The 24294-nt window shown below is 38.6% G+C and overlaps 1 protein-coding gene and 1 long non-coding RNA gene across 2 annotated transcripts; one reads left to right on the forward strand and one right to left on the reverse strand.

Annotated features, from left to right (window-relative positions):
* Positions 1 to 776: 776 nt before the first annotated feature.
* Positions 777 to 5592, forward strand: LOC103408682 (uncharacterized). The gene is made up of 3 exons (XR_525012.4): positions 777 to 1664; positions 1780 to 1850; positions 5210 to 5592. It is a non-coding gene; the product is annotated as an uncharacterized lncRNA (long non-coding RNA).
* A 6468-nt stretch (positions 5593 to 12060) lies between these two features.
* LOC139195832 (uncharacterized) lies at positions 12061 to 12642 on the reverse strand. The gene is made up of 2 exons (XM_070821544.1): positions 12505 to 12642; positions 12061 to 12433 (listed from the first exon to the last, which is right to left on the reverse strand). The coding sequence occupies exons 1-2, from the start codon at positions 12598 to 12600 to the stop codon at positions 12149 to 12151; spliced, it is 381 nt and encodes a 126-aa protein (XP_070677645.1). The 5' UTR covers positions 12601 to 12642; the 3' UTR covers positions 12061 to 12148.
* Positions 12643 to 24294: the final 11652 nt, after the last annotated feature.

A 24294-nucleotide genomic window follows, 5' to 3' on the forward strand; every position in this document is an offset into this window, starting at 1 on the left:
TAAACCAAGAAAAATCCGGGCCTAAATTTGCCCCCAGAAATGAGTTTTGGGTTAAAACTCATATTTACCCAAAGGATTGGAGTAAGTTGGGGTAAGTTTAGAACCTAAATTTTGAGTTTTACTCCAAGGGTTGGAGCTTTTAGGGCTTTTAGGAAGAGGCATCATACAAAAGACGTTTAGACGTTAGGTTTGTTTTCTATCTTATTTTACTCAAATTTTGAGGCTTTCTCATACTTGCTAGCGGATTCTAATTTTCTTGTCTTTTAATTAAGGATCTCGTTTGATGTCATTTTCTTTGTCATGCCTCATCAGTTTCATGAAAATGGGAGATGCTTCCTCCAAATTTTGGGTTTGCAAAGGAGGACACCTAAAACGTTATCTGTCAACTTAAGAAAGTTAAAAAAATTCAATTTGTGGATTAATTCTACCGTGTAACCGGTGATTTCTTTCCCTTGTTTCTCTTGCATCACATGACCGATCACCTCAATTTGTGGATTAATTCTACCGTGTAACGGGTAATTTGCAACCCTTTTTACCCATTTGGTCTCTCGGTCCTTGGCAAGTAGGCTGTAGATAGCATGACAATTATTAAAGTTGTTTGGAAGATTATGTCCATCACAATGGACATTGGCATTAACTCGATCGTTGGCCTTATATACAAGATGGGAATCTTGTTAGTTACAGCCTAATCATTGTAATTAAGAATTGATTGTATGAGAACGAATAGTAGTTTGTCCTCCATTTCTGACCAAACATTGTATTTGTTTAGAGACAAATCAAAGATTCCTTTTCCTTTGAAGGATTGATCACCGTCTTGGATATTATATAGAGACAGAAAAGTGAAATCTGGATTTGATTTAATTGTTTAATTATTCTTTTCTCAGAACTGTCAAAGTTGGGGTTGGCACCATTAACTTCCTCTTCCATTTGCCCACGCATAACAAAGACAATCTGGAATCCTACAAAGCTTTCCAGCCTATGGATGGTTTGTCTCTTAGCAGAAAGCACAACCATGTGTACATTTTAAGACCTCTAAATTAGTTTAGTTTATGCATGGAAGTATTATTACCAAGTGTTCTGAGTAAACTTGTGTACCCTCGTTATATGAATTGACGCGACAAGAAAATCAGACAATAACAAGTAACATTAGTTGTACCATAAATAAATTTGACAAAGGTTGTCAATGGCTTTACCTCTTATAATCAAACAACTTAAATTACTAAGCACCTATAAGTTTGTTTTTCTATTTTATCTTGCGCGAGTAATGTTAGTGTATATTTGTCAATTTTTTAAGCAGTGACATTTGTAATTATAGACATTGATCTATGCCATCATTGGAAGGAGATGACAAGGCAAAGCATGTGGGGATGCTCTCATGGAAGCCTACCTGTTAATGACTTCTTTTCAATCTTACCCACTCCATCCATGTGATTATCAACTTTGCATAAAAAATTTTAGAGCTTTGACTGGATTCTCTCCTATTATATATATGCATATCCAATTAATTGGTATATATATATATATATAGGATACATATATATAGGTTATATATATCATGTGACTTAAAGCTTTCCATGCAGAAAGCGTTTCAATCATTGACCAAGTTCTCTTGAACTTTAACCGATCAACCGAGATATATTCATAACCCGGTTGATGACTTGATGGTGATCTCTCTCTCTCTCTCTCTCTCTCTCTCTCTCTCTCTCTCTCTCTCTCTCTCTCTCTCTCATACTGTTATATCATGTTCTGATCGAAGGTTCTTTGATGATCATCTCCTAGCTCGATGTTCGTTTCTCTTAGGAAGTGCTGACAGGATCAAGATGTTTCTCTGGATTAATGACATGTATAAGGTAAGTATATCTCCAATAATCTTTTGAAGTCTGATCCATAGATGTATAATAAAATATAAGTTATCTTGATCCCAATGCTTCTAAACCGAAAAGCTTAGAATGTTAGGAGTTTGTTTTCATATCTATCTTTCTGGTTTTTTTCACGTTACACTTGCTTGGTGAATTTAGGGCATGTTTTGTAGGCTATGTAGGAAGAGCATAAGCGCCTCTATAAGAAGCATTTACGAAGAATGCTTCTATAACCTAGAAACACTTGTAATTATATTTGTCAAATACTGTTAGAAACGGTATTGATATTTGAAAGCTTCTCATCCCTTTCATAAAGCACGAGAAAACATGCATTTAGAACTTCAAGCAAATGCCACATACATGCAAAACATATGATGATAGTAAGTTTAGTACAAACGAAACGACAATAAATGATAGAAAATTAGTTCTATTTATTCTAACTAACCGACATAACGTATGGTGCTGCTTCTGAATTTGTTCTATTTATTTGTTCTGGCCTCTGGTTTGTGCTTCAATCATAGTAATAATGGGCCGTAAACACTAAAAACCTGACATTTCCTTGGTGGTTTCAATCTGTCTATGCATACAATTCATTGATTGACTTGGCTACTCTAACATGGAATGATATGGACCATTAAATTGACGGCAGTATAGGTCGGATTAGGGTTAAGAACTTAAGATACGTCCACGACTCTGCAGGCTGACTAGTCATCCAAGTGGAATTTACAGACATCGTCTATTAGTTGGATGCTAATACATTCGGCGCCTTAGCATTTCTAGTAGCTCAGCTAGTGACCTAGGGTTTAGTTTTCGGTCATGTTACCTCGGGGTTTATATGTTTCCTAAAGGGCTATAAATGAACTCTTTAACGAACTTTTCTGCTTTGGTTTTTTTTTTTTGAACAAACAATATTATCTACACTAAAGAGGAGGGGAGCGGGCTTAGCCTCACAATAAGCTAGCAATAATGTGGTTCAAATTCGTTTTGACGAGAACTGAACCTAACACCTCACTTACAAATAAAGAAGAATACTACTAAATCATAGTCAAGGACGGATCCACGTAGGGACCTGGGAGGTCCCAGGACCCGTCGGCAATCCTAAATCGCTGCTAGAAATTTTTCGGGGACCCCTCGTACTCGAGCATGAGGTCTGTGCAGGTTGTAGGTTGCAAGTTGCAGTGGCTGTTTTCTTCTCGGAGAAGATCACCGCGCACGGAGAAGAAAGAAAATAAGGACCCTTCCAGCCTCTCTCCTCCTTGCTTCTACCATTGTCTCATCCATCAGTGCCACCCACTTCTCCTCCAACCTTTCTCTGTCGTCTAGCGGGGCAGTACATAAGCGAAATTTCCCCAAATTATTTCAACCACCTTAGTAATTTTTCTTATGGATGAAATTTCCTACATAAGGTTAGTAAGATGGATATGATTTGTCATGTCATGGGTTGGTGAAATTTGGGGGTGGAGCTACCATGGCTTTGGGAGAATGGGGAGGGAGGCGGTTGGTGGAGGTATGGCAGCTGTGTTCTTAGTGAGAGAGAAAGTGGATGCTTGGAAACTAGTAAAAGAGAAAAATGGTGTGTTTGGTTAGAAAGATAGAGGGAGTTTGGGGAGAGTTTTATTTGACCGGTGTTTTAAATTTAGTGGTCCATATTAGATAATTAATAACTTAGGTACTCCCTAGTAACTTATGAAACCTCGTAATGGACGCTTGAATTATGATTTTATAATTTGTAATATTGTTTTGCATATGATTTTTGAATGAAATGTATTATATTTAAATTTTCAATGTTGTTTTTGTCTATAATTTTTTTACCTTTATTATTAGGACCCCTTAAGTTTAAAATCCTGGATCCGCCACTGATCATAGTACTAAGTGATTTTTCTGCTTTGGTCTTTAACTTTGCATAATAAAATTGAAATTTTACTTTAACACTTGGTCTTAAACCTTGGTTTTATTCAAAATAAGAAAGATATGGAACTCATCATTCTAGTCTTCTTGGCCCTGGGATCGTTTCACCTGTTAGGCTATCTCTAAGAAGGGGTTGGGGTTTTCGGGGTGGGGAGAAACAAAAATAACCAAAATTTAGGCCCAAAACCACTCCAAGGGGCGTATTTGGGGTGGAAAAAATGGGATTTTGGGTTTGTTGGTGGAAATTTGGGACTGGTTCCCCCCCCCCCCCCCCCAACAGGTGGATAAGGAAGCAAGTGGGCCGAGGGCCCCAGCTTGCAGCAGAAGACGGGCCATGGCATCAGCAGGAACATGGAAGAAAGATCTAGTATGGGCGAGCACATTGCAAGCACCCTTCCTATGGCCTAGATGCTCGTGTTATTCAGATATAAGGGTGGCGCGTTCTGCTACATTTATTTTTAAATTTAACGGTTCAAATTCAATTTAATCAATTTTAGTGGTAATAAACAATGTCTAACCGCCCACATTTAAATTTAACGGTCAAAATAATATAATTAATTAACCCACATAAGATCCAACACCAAAAATCTATAAATACACATCTATTTGTTCATTAATCCATAAAAAAAAAAATTCAATTTTATCAACAATTTATTTTCGGATTTGAATTTTTTTTACATCAAAATGTTCGTAAAGATAAAACAAGATCGATTATACAAAAACTAATTTCAGAATTACTAGCAAAAATAAAAAATTCATTGAAATACAAAAGTTTAGCAAATTATAAAGTGGGGGGGGGGGTGAGAATTATAAGTTTCTAACTGTTGAAGGAAAAAATTATCTAACCTCATACTTATCAGTGAATAGTTGAAAATACATGGCTGATCTGAAATATTAGCCCCTTGCATTAGAGATAGCCTTAAGCGCTGGCATTGAGCGGTGCAGAGTTGAATTATCATTATCATTCTTTGGTTTCTGGGCTCTAGTATAAAATACACCAACTTACAAATAAGAAGCTTATAAGATGGAGTTCATTTGAATTTTCCGAGCCTACTATGATTGCTCGTACGTGCACATATGACAATATGTGGAGTTGCTCAACCTCTTATAAGAGGTTGCAAAGTTTTCTTTCTTTGATGTTAGACTCTTTTATCTTTATATCCTCACACTTCCCCATAGGTGATGAATTTTCAAGCCATATATGCGGACATCACTATTTGGTGATGTGGAGCGCCTATGGTCATTGGGCTTCACATATGAGCTAACTTGCTCTGACAGCATGAAGAATGTTGGAGTTCTACCATAAAACTAATTGACGATAATAGGAGTAGCTCAACGTCTAGTAAATCCTTACAAGGTTTTAATCTTTTACTAATGTGGAACTCTTTTACCTTCACATTCTCACATCTATCTCTCCATTGTTCTTGGTGGCACATTCGTAGTGCAAGAAGCGAGCTTCATCTTGGTAACATAAAGACGCTGAGAGTAGGCTACTATACGAAGAGGGTGGCATAATAAGGCATGAGTCTCGTGGGTTGGGCATTGATCATGTATGGTATGCCAGGGGGGATAAGGCTCTATCCACCATCAAACTTGCTGCTGCTTCCGCTCTATTGTCTACCCACTTGTTATTCTCTTGCTTTTTTTTATAACCCATATCCACGTATGGATTGAGATATGAGTACGAATTCATATTCAAAATTCTTTGTAATCGATTCACAAAATTTCGTGCTTATTGTCACACATAAAGTTGTTTAGTCAATTATCTGTAGCAAATAAACAATTCATAGAGTGAATCAACTATAGTATTTTGCACCAACCTCTATTGATAACAGATGTCTCCTGCCAATAGTTAAGTTTTTGGGAGTTTTAACAAAACACTCCCGGTACTGTTCATTTTTAACGAAAAACCACATTTTTACCTTTAACTAACACTATTCACTATACCTTTAAAAAGGGCTTTTCGTTAAAAGAGAAGTTTTTTTGGACTTTTCGTTAGTTTTCCTTAAGTTTTTATGTGGTAAAGGCATATTGGCTTTTCACCGTTGCCGATGACCAAAATTTGGATAGTGCAACTTCAAAAGTAAAAATTAATTCTAGATTGATTTATTCAGATTATCTCACCTAACAACCGGATGAGGTTGGGCTTATGTTTTTCTCTTCGTGCACGAGACATGATTATATCATTGAATTGGGTTCCTATTGCCATAAAGATGTCATCAACTCTGGTACTAAAGCTCCTTGATCTAAGTATCTACGTAGATCTTTTTACCCTTCTCATCAACTAGCCTCCATCCCATCCTTGCCTCTAGGAGTTGTATTTGTTCTTTTCCATATCAATAAAGAAACACATTCCTATTTAATACGGAGCAAACCATTCCTTTGCGCTCTCCCTAATTCTTGTTTCATGATCTAAGTTGTTTAGTCTTTTAAGTCCCTCTTCGAATATCATTCGTGTCAAAAATTAACTAAATAAAAATACTTTAGTCATATATTACAGCATAGTGGTATTGCTCTTCACTTGTAAATGAGAAGTTTTAGGTTTGATTCTTGCCAAATGAAAACTCGAACCAAATTATTATGGCTTGCCCATTATGAGGTTTATGCAACTCTTCCACCCGAATGACTTAAAAATATACATTAGCCATATATAAATGGGGATCTAATCATTAAGTCCCTCTTCAAATTCATCTTAGCGATCATGTGAGTTTTTGAAAATTAAAAACAATATGTTCAACTTATATATTTCATGCAGTAAGATGAGTAAATGTTATCGGCACTATATAAAAAATTATTTTGCACTCCTTCAAGTGTATTTCACCCTTTTTACATGTTTGGAGTTTATGATTAATTTTTTGGAGTGCTAATAACAACTCTCATAAATATATGTTTAGCATTAAGCTCTTGTTAGATTTCTTTTTTCATCAAAGTGAGACTCTTTTACTTTCACATCCTCACACGCCCCTTCACTTGTGACAATTTTTTTTTTCAAACCAAACAAGTGGACAACATGAATTGGGTGATGTGAAGCACGTGTGGTCGTTGGGCTTCGCACGTGGACCAACCTGCTTTTGAGAAATTTTTTATTGTGACAGTAACACGGGTGGTACACCACATGTTTTTATATATATAAGTGGTGAGAAATTTTATTTTTGAAGTTATTAACTTTTTAACACACATATCCCACCATTTGTATAGTGACACGTGGAGTACAACCCCGTGTACCGGTCACACTGAAAATTCTCTTCCTGCTTTGATACCATGAAGAAAAGGTTAAGATCAATTGGCAATATAAAGAACAACACAATCTCTTATAAGCCCATACTAATCTCTTATAAGCCCATACTAAATTTCTCTTTCACCGATGTGAGACTCGTTTACCTTCAAATCCTCATAAATTCTCCATCCATATTCCCCATGGACACTACAAGTCTACAATCATTTGGAAAGTTAAAGGATTAAAAATTAGTGAGGAAATTTGGTTACATAAGATACTCATATAAATTTCTTATATTAGTAAGTCCCCAAATTCTATGAGTTTGTCATTTTCAGAGTTATCATCCCTAAAGAATTAACTGTCACTACCCTAGTTTTGAAAACAAAATAAACAAAAACCAGAAACAAACAACGTGCATGAGAACGGTGTAGACTGATTTTAATTCTACTCTTTGAAAAATCCCTACAAAACCTTCTTCACAAAGCAAAAAATAAGCCCATATGTATGGTGTTTGGATTAAAACTTAAATTTTTGGCCCAAGGATGGAGTCGGCCCAAAAGGAGGCCTGGAAGAATAGAAGATCAAGGCCTGGCCGAAACTTGGGAAAGCAGGAAAGGGCCTTTTCTGACTTGATACAATTCATAAGGGCCACTTGCCTATCTACCCAAGGACCAAGTGGTGTAGACTGATCAGACTGCATAGCCCATAAAGTACTTTATGGTGGCATTACATGTAATAAAACTGATGAGTCATCACCCTCAGACCGCATTCGGGCAAAGCTGTCGCTACAGGAGCCAAACCGAGTCGTCTATAAAATGAGGAAGAGAAGACAGGAACAAGGACACTCAATCAAACAAACAAAAGCACAAACTCTGCTAAAAAAGCCAGATTTGCCTTTCAAAACGAAGCTGTAGTCAGCCCAAGCCTTCATCCCCCGCTGGATAATCTTTTCTCCCAACCTCTGTAATAGCTCTGCTACCTTGTTCGAACTTGTTGTAGTATCGATTCACCTTTTGTATTCTCCTCTCCCCTCTCCCCTCTCCCCTCTCCCCCTCTAAGCTTTCAGACCTTTGACAGAACTACAAAGATAGGGACCTGCAAGACGATCAGCCTTAATTGATAAGGTTTAATCTTGCCCGACCTGCTTTGCTCTGTCTTTGTCTTCTCTTTCTTTAAAGTCTAGCAATATGTTGTATATTTCCAGTTATATGCAAGTTGTTTCTAGCAAAATCACGATGACAAAGCTTTCTCAGTACTTGGATCCGATTTGAATATATCTTCAGTGTTTAAATCAGATCCAAGTCCTAAGCCCTCAGACATATAAATCTGATTAGTTTAAAAGTCCTTGGCCTCAAGGCATAAAAAAGAACTTTATGTGGACTTAACCCATCCACGACAATCCTTAATAAACGAGAAGTCCGAAGTTACTTGGGGCGCAAGTAATCGACCTACCTCTTGGTTTTATTTCTATTATATCATGATTATCATAGAACGCTTAAGTATGGAATGGATTCTGATAGGAAGCCTCAAGGCCTACACCTAAGGCCCCACAAAGGCATTTATTTGGATTCATTCTATTATGCGGTCTAGATGGTTTGAGTATAAGAACGGACTCTAATGGGAAGCCTCAAGGCCTACACCTAAGGCCCCACAAAGGCACCTATTTGGGTTCGCTCTACCTCTCAGACTCGGATAATCAGAAATATAATAGTTATAAGACTCCGACAACCATAAAGACCAAATATAATATGCTCAAGTACTGGTTTAGTTTGACAGGAAGCCTCAAGGCCTACACCTAAGGCCCCACAAAGGCACCTGTTATACCTAACACGGTTCCTCGGGCATATGCATATTCACAACTAAAACTTGACATCCATTCGACATCTGCCATGCTGAAGATGGCAGTGGCACACCTGAGCACTAAAATGTTAACCTTGACTGTGAGCCTCAAGGCCTACACCTAAGGCCCCACAAAGGCACCTCTCAAAGTTAACGATGTCCTTCTCTTTCAGCCTTGCCCGAAGAGTCTTACCCGACGAGACTTGCCCGACAAAGCCCGACAGGAAAGCAGAAGCCCGACAGCAGCCCTCAACCGGCGCCAATCTCCCAGGGGAGCTGTGTGCTCGTCGGCTAGGAAGTCATCCCCGACGGAAATTCCTACCACGAACATAGTTTTGGCACACCCGGTGGGATCCAAACTTCCAGATCTTGCATGTCCAAAGAGAAGAACCATAAACTTGGTAAAAAGAATCCAAAGGAAGGTCCTCTCCAAATGGCAAAACAATCAGAAAATCCTTCTTCCCCGTCCGGACAGGTGGTTTCAGATAGCCCGACTGCATCTGAAAAATCACAAGGAAAGGGAAGCAATGAAGAGCTACAAGCTACAATGATCTAAGTGTTAAAAAGCATGGAAATGATCTCCCTGGAAACAAAGGGAGAAGTAAGCAGACTCTGTATGCTCATAGGGAATCTACAGAGAAGGCTTGATTTGGAGTTCTCTACTCCAAAGGGTGCTCAAGGAAGTGGAATGAGCCAGGATATCATGAGAGATGACCCAATCATTCCCTTATTCCCGCTACTAGAAGAAGCAGGAGACAGGGGAAAGAAAAAGGTAATTCCTGAAGGAAGTCAACCAGTGATGGAGCCGATTCCGGAGAAAGGTTTTCCCAGTTTCCCATTATTATCATTTAATAATAAGGGGCAGAACGAACAAGGAGAGAAGCAAATACAGGCAATGACCGGAGCCCGAAGATTGAATCAGCTATCCTCGGTCATAATGATAATTTAGCCACTCAGCAACTAAGGGAGGAATTGGCTGAGTTAAGAATAACGGTAACTCAAAATGCCCAGCCGCGGGCTCGCCCAGTATTCAGGATTACTTACCAGAAGTCGTATCCTGAATATATCGACGAACTAAATCCATTCCCTCTCAACTTCAAGATGCCCGCATTCCCTGCCTTCACATGAGAAGACAGCAGTGTGTCTTCCAGAGACCATATTTTCAAATTCTCCAATCACTGTATGGCGTATGAGGACAATCCAAACTACAAATTGAGGTTGTTTGGAAATTCATTGGCAGGATTGGCGTCTCAATGGTATTCTCTATTACCCCCCAACTCTATTGCCAACTGGGGGCAAATGGAGATGGCTTTCCATGAACAGTTCTACAGAATAGAGCCAGAATTGACCATCAATGATCTAGTGCAGGTAAAACAATACGATCATGAGTCCACGGAAGACTTCATGATGAGGTTCAGGAGGACAAAGATGAGATGCCAATTCCCTGTCAATCAAGCGTAGCTCATATCCATTGCTCAAAGGGCTTTAAAATTACCTTTGAGAAAAAGGTTTTATGATGCACAGTTTAATGAGCTGCAAGAACTCGCGATTGCTGCCACAAAGTACGAGAGGTTGTTGCAAGAGGAACAGCAAGTGAAGCACACTTCCAAAGTCCATCATTTCTACAAAAGCAAAGCTACTATTCACCATGTGGAGGTGGGAGAAACCAGGCCCGAACACGAGGATGGTCATAAGGAAGAAAATATAGATGTATGTGCTGCTGAGATGACCACACCCTTTAAACCATTGACGATAAAAGGATTAGTCCAACCTGTTAAGGATCAGAAGATCGTGATGAATGATGGTGGTTTCGTCCCCATGAAACCCCCAAAGTATCAGAGCTATTCGTTCGATTTAACCAAGGCACCGGAGATCTATGAAGAGTTGGTGCGGGCGAGAGTAATTTTGCCCGACAGTGCCAAAAAGATGCCCAAGCCCGAGGAACTCAGGGGGAAAAAGTATCGCAAGCTGCATTATACCTTCAACCATTCTATAGTTAATTGTGTCCAGTTTAGAGATTGGGTACAAGATCTTATAGTGAAGGGGAAGTTATTGCTTGACTCACCCCAAGCCAGTATGATGGTGGACACTAACCCTTTTCCGGAGGCTCCTATCAATATGATCAACCTCATTTTTAAGGAGCCGGGGGTATTGGCTGAATAGAGGTGCCATGAGGAGACCAGAGGACCAGGGGCAGATTATAAGGTTGTCAACAGGGAAGATGGAGGAGAAAAGTGTGCAGACAGAGGGGGCAAAGAGTTGCCCAAAGTCAATTCAGATATGGTAGAGCAAGAAGCAAATTACATGTTCATTTTAATACAAAAAGGAGTTACAAATCATTCTATCCTAAAAACTTTACATCTTCACATAGAGTGATTATTCTAGAATGATATGTTTGCATGATGGTAAAAATCCTATTGGGTTTGGCCAAGATAGTATGGTGGTTTACAAGTTGGGACTTGGCTTGCTCTAATTCCGAAGTTGCTTTCTCTACCCCTTCGACTTGGTGTTCAAGGGTGTCCAGAAGAGTAGCTTGTTCTTCCTTAAGGGCAACCAGTTGCTCTTCCAGCTTCTGGATTTCAGAGGAAGCCACTTTAACCCTTTCTTTAGTCTGCATGCTTTCTTTCATCAGTCGATTAACTTGGGTAGAAGAGTTTGATTCTTTTTCCATAAAGCATTTTGCCCGGTTAGCCTGTCTATCTGCTCTCTGGTATTGTTCCCTTAGAGCCCTCAGGTTCTCGAAGAAAGAGAGAAAAGAATCGTGCTGAGGCTTGGACAAACGACCGGTTTTGAAAAATTCAATTGTGACCTTTTCAAGATCACAAAGAGCCTTGAGACTAAATGACGCGGTGAATTCTTTCTTTGCCCATTCCTGAAAGATTCGCTGTTGCTCCGAGGACATGGAGGTTGCTGAAGGTTGCGTTGAGGATTTCAACCGCGTCTCAAGTCGCCCGAGTGCTTCCAAGAGTTTGGGCAACTTGGCAGGATCAGAGGATAGGAAAGAAGGAGGGCCCGGCGTGACTGTTCCCTCCGATGAGACAATGCCTATTGAGGGGGCAATCTCTGCCTGTTTAGTCTGCTCAACTCCAGAGGGGGAAGTACCAATACCTCCAGAAGATGAATGAGGATGGGAGCGCTTTGATTTACGAGCCAATGGAGGAGGGGAAGCTTCTTTTGAAGCTTGCTACAAAAACCAAAAGACTCGGTCAAGATAATCTGAATACAGGTTGAAGCAAAAAGAGGTTCTGGAGAGAAGAAATTTACCTGACTCAGCCCCGGAGTTTCACCAGAGAATGTACTAACTCTTGGTTGGGGTGAAGATTCTTCACCACCAGCAGGAGGGGAAAAAGTTGCGCCTGAACCTGTGCCTGCATCCTGGATATATCCAAAGAAAGCAGTAACTGTCAGCAAAAAGGTCACCAGAGGAAGAGGCAAGAAGAAAATATTCCAGTACCTGAGTCTGATCTTGGGGAGGAGAAGAAGGTTCATCAACTATCGGGCGAGCAAGCGCCTGCGAAATTGCTGCATCTGAAGCTACAGGGATCTCAGGAACTATGGGTTCCTTATCCGAGACCACTAGTGAAAGAGGTGGCTCATATACTGGAGATGGCTGCAGGAAACATAAAAAGGAGTTAATTGGGTGGCAATGTGCAGAATTTCAATGAGAAAATAATAACTTACCAAGGGATCATCCTCATCCACGAAGTGCAATATAACTCCTGTGGACGGATCAAATTGAGAGGAAGGGGTCGCATCCAAAGCAGTAGAAGAAGTCATAGATCTCAGAGGAGGTCCATGACTAGGCAAAGAGGCAGATGCACCAGCCTAGGAAAACAAAAACAGGAGGAAAGAAAAGTCCTTAGCCATTAGATCCATAAAATTGGAGAGTTAGCCAAAAAGTAGAAAGGTAGGAGAGAAAGTACCTCAGCAGGATTGGTCTGGGAGGGGGAAAGATTTTTCTCTCGGGCAGGTTGTGAAGAAGCCTCGGGCGAAGAGAGCATTTCATTTCTCGCAGCCTAATCAGAGTAATCAATTCAGGGTTGTATGAAAGTAAGAAAATATACAATAATATCAGCCATACCTCGAGTTCGCGAAGGGCGGTGTTTCGCAATTCTTCGGCCTTTTTAAGCATAGCAGCCCGTAGTGGTTCCTCCTTAGAAGCAAGGATTGGCCTTTTAGATGCTTGAGGTCCTGCTGATTGATAAAAGGGACAATTAGATAAAGGGGAAAGGTAGCAGTTTGATATAGAAAAAAAAAAAAAAAACTCACTTGAAGATTGTTGCTTCTTTCTGCCTGCCTCAGGAACTGGAGCAGATGGGACTCCTGATTTATGAGGAATAGTAATCCTTGCCCGCTTACTCTTTCGAGTGAGAATTGGTCTTGTGGTTGTCGGAAGAGGTGCAGGATCAGGGTCGGAATCTTTAGCCATGACCACTTTCTTTCGCTTAAGGGTTTTAGTGATTGCCTTGGGTGTTCCTTCAGCCCCTGAATCCCCAATGGATTCTAAGATGTCCGTCCCCTCCCCGGCTTCTCGTCTCTCAGCCTCCGCGGCAGCACCATGAAGAACTGCAGCATCAGCGGAGTCATTCTCTGATTCAATGGCTTCAGATTCAATATCCACTGGAGCTGCAGAATCAAACAAAAGTAAGGGAAGATGGACATCATAGGAGAAACAGAATCAGATAGAAAGAGAAGTACCTATCAGAAGTGACCGGTTTTTCTCCTGAATCATCTCCTTCCAATTTGCAAGCTCGCCCGAGCCAGGATATGATTTAAGAGAAAGCTGGTTGAAGATACGATCGTGATTCACCTTCAAATCTCCTCCATACTTTTTAGTCCATTTGTCCTCCCACCAAGAGGAAAACAGCGAGGTACATTCAAAATTAAGAACAACGGAATTTCGGGCTGCTTGACTCATTACATCCAGGCTGCGTCGGGTGGCTCGGAATGTCACTTCAGGTGGAGTTTGTAACCGGAATGAGGTGCCACAATGGACAAAGTCAAAGAATGGGACAAGTATGGCTTGCCTAAATCCTAACTGCCTGCTGCAGAAGTTAGGATGGTACACTTCCAAGCCTCGATCATATCTATTGCCCCGAACCCCCCAGGCCAAGTCTCTCGGTTGAATGCAGCTAATAAATTTTTCCCTGCAAAAGTGGGTAGCATCCTCACCAGGGGCATCTTGGAAGGCTTGGTCAGAGAACCAAGGATATCTCCTTAAGACTGACGCACCCCATTCCAAGTCTGATCGAGTCTTGCAGACTTTGAAAAAGTAAAAGCAGGCAAAGGTAGAATGGTCTACAGGGGCAGCTTCAGCCAGGATTCGGGCAGGAGCCACACCTTCTGGGAACTCCAGATTAGCAGCCCGAAATTCTGGAAAATACCATTGCAGCCAGATTTGTATCATCCAGATAGGTCCATTCAAGTTGGTCTCGAATGGCTCGTCTCGAGTCATTTCAAAAAGAAGGTGATAGAGATGAGAAAGAAGGAATGGACCTGTGGCTACATCATCAAAATTGTGAAGAATCTCTACCAAGGGGATCCATTCTACCCTCACTCCTTTAGATTTGTTGGGGAAGATGTGCTTGTTGAGCCAGTATAAAAGAAAATACATATGCTCTTGATCTTTGTCAGCCCGAGGGGAGCCTGCCCCAAAATTTGCCTTTACAAAGGGAATGAATCCTTTAAAGGAGGTCCCATAACTCTTGAAAGTGGCGGAGTTATAGCTCAGAGGAAGGAAGGGGATAGATGAACTCGAGCTCCTGGTGGTAGGAGACGGAACCCAGTCTTGAGTGACGTCCACTATCCTGCCCGATGGCCTTAAACCGAAGACCTGGGCCATGTCAAGGATGGTGGGAGACATGGGGCCCATACGGAAATCAAAAGTATTTGTGCCCGTATTCCAAAAGAGGAGGGCAGAAGTAACTAATTCAGGCTTAGAGATAACGGAAGTCTTCGAAAGCATGATCAGTTCATAAATACCGTTACTCATCCATTTCTGCTTAAAGGAAGGCTCTAATTCGTCAACCTACTGGGCCCAGGTAGGATCATTCATCAAAGGAAAGCCTCGACGATATGATGACCATTTCGAAGAGGAGATGCTCGAACTAGCCGAATAGGGATTTGGGGTAAACCAGTTCTCCCTAGGCATGTTGTTTTCCACCACTGAGGGGACCCTACAAATCCAGGCGGGGCCCAATGACTGTACTCCATGTGTCTCAAAGAATAGCTCAGAATGTAAACCTGCCCGCGGACGATGCAGCCCGTTGAGTAGACGGCGTAGAGTGGCGATTCCGTCGTCGGATTCGTAAGATGGTGAGGTTTGGCTGGATCCTGAAGCCATTTGATAAAGGTCGAGAGAGAAAACAAGGAAGATGATAAGGATGCAACCTTGTCGGGCAACATAGAAGGTTGAGAAGTTCAATCGCGAGGGTTTCGTGGGTATAATGAGGAGCTTCTTTCAATTAATATTGGCGCCTGGAATTCCAGGTTTAATATCAATTGAATGGGGCACTGTTTGGATTAAAACTTAAATTTTTGGCCCAAGGATGGAGTCGGCCCAAAAGGAGGCCTGGAAGAATAGAAGATCAAGGCCCGGCCGAAACTTGGGAAAGCAGGAAAGGGCCTTTTCTGACTTGATACAATTCATAAGGGCCACTTGCCTACCTACCCAAGGACCAAGTGGTGTAGACTGATCAAACTGCACAGCCCATAAAGTACTTTATGGTGGCATTACATGTAATAAAACTGATGAGTCATCACCCTCAGACCGCATTCGGGCAAAGCTGTCGCTACAGGAGCCAAACCGAGTCGTCTATAAAAGGAGGAAGAGAAGACAGGAACAAGGACACTCAATCAAACAAACAAAAGCACAAACTCTGCTAAAAAAGCCAGATTTGCCTTTCAAAACGAAGCTGTAGTCAGCCCAAGCCTTCATCCCCCGCGGGATAATCTTTTCTCCCAACCTCTGTAATAGCTCTGCTACCTTGTTCGAACTTGTTGTAGTATCGATTCACCTTTTGTATTCTCCTCTCCCCTCTCCCCCTCTAAGCTTTCAGACCTTTGACAGAACTACAAAGATAGGGACCTGCAAGACGATCAGCCTTAATTGATAAGGTTTAATCTTGCCCGACCTGCTTTGCTCTGTCTTTGTCTTCTCTTTCTTTAAAGTCTAGCAATATGTTGTATATTTCCAGTTATATGCAAGTTGTTTCTAGCAAAATCACGATGACAAAGCTTTCTCAGTACTTGGATCCGATTTGAATATATCTTCAGTGTTTAAATCAGATCCAAGTCCTAAGCCCTCAGGCATGTAAATCTGATTAGTTTAAAAGTCCTTGGCCTCAAGGCATAAAAAAGAACTTTATGTGGACTTAACCCATCCACGACAATCCTTAATAAACGAGAAGTCCGAAGTTACTTGGGGCGCAAGTAATCGACCTACCTCTTGGTTTTATTTCTATTATATCATGATTATCATAGAACGCTTAAGTATGGAATGGATTCTGATAGGAAGCCTCAAGGCCTACACCTAAGGCCCCACAAAGGCACTTATTTGGATTCATTCTATTATGTGGTATAGATGGTTTGAGTATAAGAACGGACTCTAATGGGAAGCCTCAAGGCCTACACCTAAGGCCCCACAAAGGCACCTATTTGGGTTCACTCTACCTCTCAGACTCGAATAATTAGAAATATAATAGTTATAAGACTCCGACAACCATAAAGACCAAATATAATATGCTCAAGTACTTGTTTAGTTTGACAGGAAGCCTCAAGGCCTACACCTAAGGCCCCACAAAGGCACTTGTTATACCTAACACGGTTCCTCGGGCATATGCATATTCACAACTAAAACTTGACATCCATTCGACATCTGCCATGCTGAAGATGGCAGTGGCACACCTGAGCACTAAAATGTTAACCTTGACTGTGAGCCTCAAGGCCTACACCTAAGGCCCCACAAAGGCACCTCTCAAAGTTAACGCTGTCCTTCTCTTTCAGCCTTGCCCGAAGAGTCTTGCCCGACGAGACTTGCCCGACAAAGCCCGACAGGAAAGCAGAAGCCCGACAGCAGCCCTCAACTGGCGCCAATCTCCCAGGGGAGCTGTGTGCTCGTCGGCCAGGAAGTCATCCCCGACGGAAATTCATGCCACGAACATATGGTAGTCGATCAATAATCATCATCACTTTACCCTTCAAAGCCCATTTCAAGTGACATATACAGTATACTGCATTATCATATATCATGATGCCCTCGGTATATCTAGCAGCACTTCTTTAATGATGGAGATCAGATGGCGGAATAGATAGAAAATGACATTGAAAGGGTACAAATTTGGCAATAAAATGAATCATTTCCTTACTTAGACCCAATTAGGGCCCACAAGCTGCTCTTTTGTAGGAAACGGCGACACTAGTCCAACTCTTGCCTTAATACAAGGGATTTTTCGATCGAATTCTATCATTTCTTTTCCAATTTAAGGCGTCATGTGGGCAAGTTTAGTGGGAATATAATGCTTTACTGGTAAGAGTGATTAACCTTTTGAATGGAGTAGAAATTATATATCATTTTATAGAGGCAAAGTTGAAGAAGATTTCTTGACTTGGACAATGTGGGATGAAATGCACTTAATGTAGTATTGCCACTTGTCACATTGTAATTGACCTTCAAGTTGGAGATAAGTCTCCCATTAATTATAAGAGTCTCCACGCTGAGGTCCTCACTTTTTGAGAGGTTATTTTGTGTGCTTTGGTAAGGCTGTTGAAGTAGAGACTTTTTAGAGGATACCTGAGACTTTCTAGTTGGCTGATACTCGATGGTTTTAGTGCTGATATAATATGGTACAAACAATCTATATTTTAACATATCATGCATATTGTTAAATTGTTAATCAAACTTGCACATTTAGATGTATTTTGCCCACTTAATAGTCATGATTAATAGTTTGATAGCATAACACTATCCTATTTGCATGAATAGGGAAAATTTATGTTATACATAGAGCATTAAGATCCGAAGACACTTTTTTGACACACTTTTTTGTGGGACCCACTTTTTAATGTACTTTAACGATTTAACTGTCTATCTTTTATGTCTTATCTCTAATATCATGTCTATAAAAATAAATTACCCAAATTCAAAACCATATGACCGTTGGATTAACTTTAGTGATTCTTTGTAGAACTGTATTCATCCATTTTCTTCTTTACAAATAGATGTCTTAATGATTTTGGATTTATCTAACTTTTTGCAAAGTTGATCTATGAATGATGTACTAAGATATAGATGATTCAGATTATTAAAATACATTAAGAAGTGCACCCTACAAAATAAAATATGTATTAAATGCGTGTGCCCATGATCCTAAACCCTGTATTCATCCACACCTCCAGTTGGATTAATTCTTCGTATTGTTATATATAGTATGGCAACATATATACCATATCAAGTACAATAATATTTTCACACATACACATACATTTTCAATTGAGGCCATTGAGTATATGGAAACCCTGGCTAGATAACTATATTTTATCAACAGTGATAATAAATAAGAAAATGCTAGAGATATCATATTTTTGTGTAGTACATTGTGATTGTAGAGCTCTAATAGAAGTTATCCTACTTGTATTATTGGTAAACCTGACAATTTCTTACACGACCTGTTAACACAACATGAAAATAATGAGTTTCAAGTCAACACGATAACTAATTGGGTTGTTATCGAGTCACCGATTAGGAACTCATTAATAACGGGTCCTTAACGAGTTTAAGAAAAAATTATTTTGATAATTTAAAGTTAAACTATTAAAAAGCTTACTTTAAAATACAAAAGCCATATTGTATATTAAATATGTATTATGGTATTGGAACTGCGAATTTAGTCCCTGTAATATTTTTTTTAGAAAAATTAGTCTCTGAATTATAAAAACCTGCCAATTACATCATTAATATTATATTCGAAGCTACTATATTCAATTTTTCCTCAATTTAAGTCATGTTACTTGCATGTGATACACATTGAAGGGTAAATTGATAATTTTTTATAAAGAAATATTATATAGAGTTAATTTTGGAGGGTAAATTAGATGTTAGATTTGCAACCTATATGAAATGTTAAGGGCTTATACGCCAAAAAATGACAGTATTACAGTCTAATGTGTGTCAAGTAACTTAAGTTAACGAAAAATTGAATAAAATAACTTTGAATATAATAGTAGGGATGAAATTAACAATTTTTATTGAATTTAGGGACTTATTTTACCAAAAAAATGATTCAGGTGAAGGAAATTTTTTTGTCCTAGCTAAGAACAAGTATGAACATTTGAATACATAGGCAAGCTATTAACACTTTAAAGTAGACATGCATTCAAAAACAATTCATAAAACCCATGACTTTCAAAGCCTAGTATATGGTGAACCAATAAACTCTTTAACAACAGTAAAGATAAGTAAAGATTTAGAGTTTCTTTACCCTTGAAGCTCATCCTTGTTTACACAAGGGATTCACCCAAGTGGAGGGCCTTCAAGTCACCTCCAAGCTCCTTGAATCCTCCTGGTGTTTTCCTCCCTTTAGTGCTCCTTTGAAGATTTGAGGAAATGAGGATAAGTTCTCCAAAACACCAAAAGTTTGATGTCTCTAAGTCTCTTCACCAAGGATGTATCTTGTGAAGATGATATGGATGACTTAGGGAAGAAGAGATTACTAGATGTCCCTTCCCTTAGTGGCCGGCCTCTTGGAAGAAAATGGAGAGAAAATGTTTCACCCAATTTCAACTAGAAAACCCCAAATGAAAATAAAGCTATAAAGTTGAATTTATACTTCATTACAAGTGAGTGGCAAACTTGTAATTAATCCAAGTTTGCCCATCCACCCTAATGGCCGGCCTCTTTGATGTTATTGGGCTATTTGCCCATTTTGTTTTAGTTGTCATACAACTTAAACATAATGGGCCTTTTGGACCAAAACGCTTTTGGGCCCCGAAACCCAAAACCAACATATAAGCCCAACACGAACCTTTCGTAAAATTAATTAACTAATTAATTAATCTTGACCATTCTTCAATTAAACCATTTAATTGCTTATCCATTTCATTTGATTTCTTCACATACATCCTTACTCGGTGTACGATCCATTAGGTTCCAATTAACGAGGCAGTGGGCGATTGTTACTCTTAACGATCGATTGTGAATTGAAACCACATTTCAATTCTCCCTTTATTGATTAGTGTTTGCTAACCATTAGGGCTTCCACAAACCATGAGTGACGCCTAGCAGAATATCATGGTTACCCAAGCTAAGTAGAATTGGTTGGAGAACCTATCCAGTTACAACTACAATGCAATACGGTCATTCTCTAATACAATACTCTTAATCACATTGTTTAAGTGATAGTTTGTTTCATGTCTACTATCCAATGTGATACTTTCCTATATGATTCCCTTGAATATGATTTGGAACAAACTTCCTAAGTCATATTCATTTGCTTTGGCCAAAGACTTTAGAATCATATCTTAGAGTATTCTCCTTCCACCATGGAAGGTTAGAGATCCCTTGTTGTGCATTCATATGTCTACATGACTAGATAGCTTGACCCCAACAATGCCGTGGACACTCCGATGGAATGCCGTTTGACATGATCAAAGATCAAGGATCTAACCATTAGACATCTATGATGCCTCAGGTCAAAGGACTACTTTGCATATTGCAACTTTAGAGTTCATACATGACATGTATGTTCGAACTCTCTTTTGATCGTAGTTCAGTGTACTCGATTACTCTTTCGAGCACCAATGTGTTTGTCTTAGTGTCCAACACCAAATGACTTGAGACTAGTCATACTCACGCTTGAGTCAACATAACACATACTAACCTCAGCGGATTGTCAATGCCCAATTGGCAATCTTATGGCTAGGAACGTTTTAGGAATGAACATAAGAGAATGGTCTCAATAATGTAACTCACTTAGATCACTTGTCTCTTAGATCAAATACATCCCTTGGATTCCCTTATTGCTTAAACACATGATACAATAAATAGTGATTAACAATAAGCTTTGCCCTTCATTAAACATATAAAAGTTTAATACATTAAGTATTCCAAAAAGCTATTACATCAAATGAGTGGCTTTGTGGGCATACTTCCAACATCAGGGACCTAATTTTCATTGAGATGATAATTCAAGGACTAAATCGGCACTATTAATTTTTTTTTAAGTTTTATTTTTATATTTATTTTTATTATGAGCGTGTTTTAATATTATTACTGGGGTAATTTTACTTGATCTGTTAATCAAAATTCAAATCAACTAGATAATATCAGTACAGGCAAAAAGATAGACTTTCAATTTTAGAGTCAATGACCTAACAAAGTTCTCTCATACAGTCACTCATAAATGTTTTATCCTCTTAAAAGTGAGATTAAAACATTATAAAACACATTAAAAATATATATAATCACTTATAATGATAAGTTTTACAACTTTCGTGAAGGGAACAACTTTGAAATTCGACACCAAAATCCATAAACTTTAGGTTTATATTTAACCATCGATTATCGATTACGTTTTTTTCTCTCACCGAGTTTCGTTTTTCAGATTTTGTTTTTTGAAGACAGATCTTTTAACAGATATAGACTATTTAGATCGTTGATATTATGTTTCGATATTTATGGTTAACTAAAATATGAGTTGATGTTTTATAGTTACTAGAGACATTATAAACTCCGAGCAATATTTTTACTAACGATAAAACTCTGAACGTAATATCAACGATTAGAACTGTTAATCTTTCTACATCCTCTAAAAGATCATGTTTTAAAAAAATATCTGAAAAAAAAAAAAAAAAATTGTGAGAAGAATGGAGGATAAATATAAACAACAATGAACGGTCAAATTTCGATATATAGTTTATGTGATTATAGTAGCGAATTTCGAAATTGAGCCCTTCACGAAAGTGGTAAAGCTTGTCATTACGAGCGTTTATATATATATATACATATAAATATACACATATATGTAATTTATATTTTTCAGACTTATACATTAATTAATATTTATGTGATACTTGAAAGACAAATGTGTCTTTATATTTTGAAGTAATATTTATGTGACAATGTGGTATGCATATAATAATTTAGTATTATGTTTTTCAATTAATTATTTATTGGTTTAAAATATATTTTCTTTAAGGGGTAACGAGTCGGGTCATATTACCCGTTAATATTAACGGGTCGAGTTCGGTTTGGTTCATATTACTCCTTCATTTTAATTGTGTTACATGACACGACCTGTTAAGATATGGGGTATGTCACGAAAACGACACGAATATGGAAACACAACACAAATGACAAGTCAATTATTGGTTAATGTTACTTATATTGAAGAAGTGGTACAATGTGGACACGAATATGTATCGTACCAGTACTTGATAATATGGAAACATATATCTCTCATGTTTATTTAGTAAATATGTATATAATATATATTCCACAATGTTAGGCATAATGGTTGAGAAAATTGGATGCCTTGGTACGTAGTATGTTAGTAAGGAGTGATCAAGAAGGCTTGAGCAATGGTTGATCGATGGTGATTATAAATTTGAATGCACGATTTGGAGTCCTAGTCTGAGACTAGCTATCAGTTAGGAAGAAACTATATTCTATGTTGAGTCTCTTATTAAAGTAATGCAAGCATCTTATAATTAAAAAGGTGATATACCCTCTCTCCGTGCTTGAGTCAAAACCAATAGAGTTATAAGGTATACGAGAACAATAATGAAGTAGGGGGTGTATTCAATTGAGATTTTGAGGGATTTTAATTCTTTTAATGAATCTAGGGGTATTCAATCAGGATTTTAAGCGATTCTCTGAAATTCAAGGTGTATTCAATTCGAATTTTAAGATAGTTTATTAAAATTCTTAGAAATCCAGGTGTATTCAATTAGGATTTTAAATAAGTTTATAACATTCCAGGTGTATTCAATTAGAAATTAATTTTAAAGAATTTGAGAAAGTTGAGGAATTAGAGGGAATTGGAGAGATTTCGTAGTGTATTTTAAGCATCCACAAATCTCACCTCTCCCCATGAGATTTCGAGAGAATTAAATCAAAATTTTATATGAAATCTCTACAATCAATTAAATTCTATAAAAACCCATGGATTTATAAGTCCATTAAAATCTTTCAAATTCTCAATTGAATACACCACCTGTAAGAAATGCTTTCGATTGACACGCAAACTTTCATTCAAACGGTAAAAGATATATGATGAAATTAGCATAGATTTCTGAGACCCCACAACTTTTTTGCTTTGTATTAGGGTTGTTGGGGTATGAATGGTTTAAAAGAGTGAAGTTGTTGTTCGATGAATGCTCAATTACCATTCACGTGTACTGGACGAAATGGAGGTTGCTCTCATATATAAACCAATCTCGGTTGCTTCTCTGCTGCAGTCTCTATTTGTTAATTCAAGCGCTCAACAAAACATATTCAAACTGTCATTGTCGCTAGTAGAGAGAGAGAGAGAGAGAGAGAGAGAGATCAAAACCCCACCTAGGTCAGGTGGCCAATGTCAGTTTGTTTTGAAAAAGATTTCATACACCATAGGAAGGAGATCAACCACAACTAATACAATTAGATGACGTTATATATTTAAATATACTGAAATCCTACTAATAATGGTAAGTGTTCGATAAAGCTGTGCCCAGCGCAAGCAGCTACGGTTTCCAGAGCCGATGGTTATCGCAGAAATAAAATCAGATTTGAGTCTATCTGAAACAGCTGAGTTGAGTCGTCTTGCAGTCAAGTTTTTTTCCTATCTTAATTCACCATTGACATGAACAAATAAAATTAATAGAACCAAATGCATGCTTGATACGTTCTTGAAACAGAAGTACGTAATTTGTAATTTCAGCAGTTTGCCTCTGTTTATTTGTTTATTATTCTAATTAAGTACGTAACTATTAGATGGACTGTCACTATTATATTGCAAGATGTGTTCAACAGATCTGTTTCATAATCTAATTTTCATTGGTTTTAAAAAAACCTATATAACTATACTATATATGGGCGAAAGGGAAAGGAAATACATATGAAAACTAACCAATTGTTTCAAGTAGCTAGGTCAATTGCTCTTCTTTTCTGGATCTTTCGAAAAATCAAACAAACAATCGTCAATGTTTCATAATAATATCTTGCATGCGACTTGAAATTACTATTAATTGCTTGTGATTTTTAAATGGGAGGTGTTTTCTGATTATGTTGTGTGGTCCTTGGAGATGGAGTAGTGATGAAGAGACAGATGAAACATAATATACGTGGCCTGAGAGAGGGCATAGAAAGTCCGAGTTTAGATGTATCGGGTAGAAACTTGAGGGAGCAAGCAATTCAGTTGTTTAGCTGACATTACAGCTATATGATCTTTTCTAATGACAATTACTCCCAGTAGTCTGTTTTAGTGACATCATTAG

Source organism: Malus domestica, chromosome 01 (genome assembly GCF_042453785.1).
Source record: "Malus domestica chromosome 01, GDT2T_hap1".
Lineage (NCBI taxonomy): Eukaryota > Viridiplantae > Streptophyta > Magnoliopsida > Rosales > Rosaceae > Malus > Malus domestica.

Coding starts and splice junctions, on each gene's coding strand:
- LOC139195832 (XM_070821544.1), bottom strand. CDS start 12,600: ATGACTTCTTCTACTGCTTTGGATGCGACCCCTTCCTCTCAATTTGAT. Junction 12,434..12,504: donor TGGATGAGGATGATCCCTTG/GTAAGTTATTAT, acceptor TGTTTCCTGCAG/CCATCTCCAGTATATGAGCC.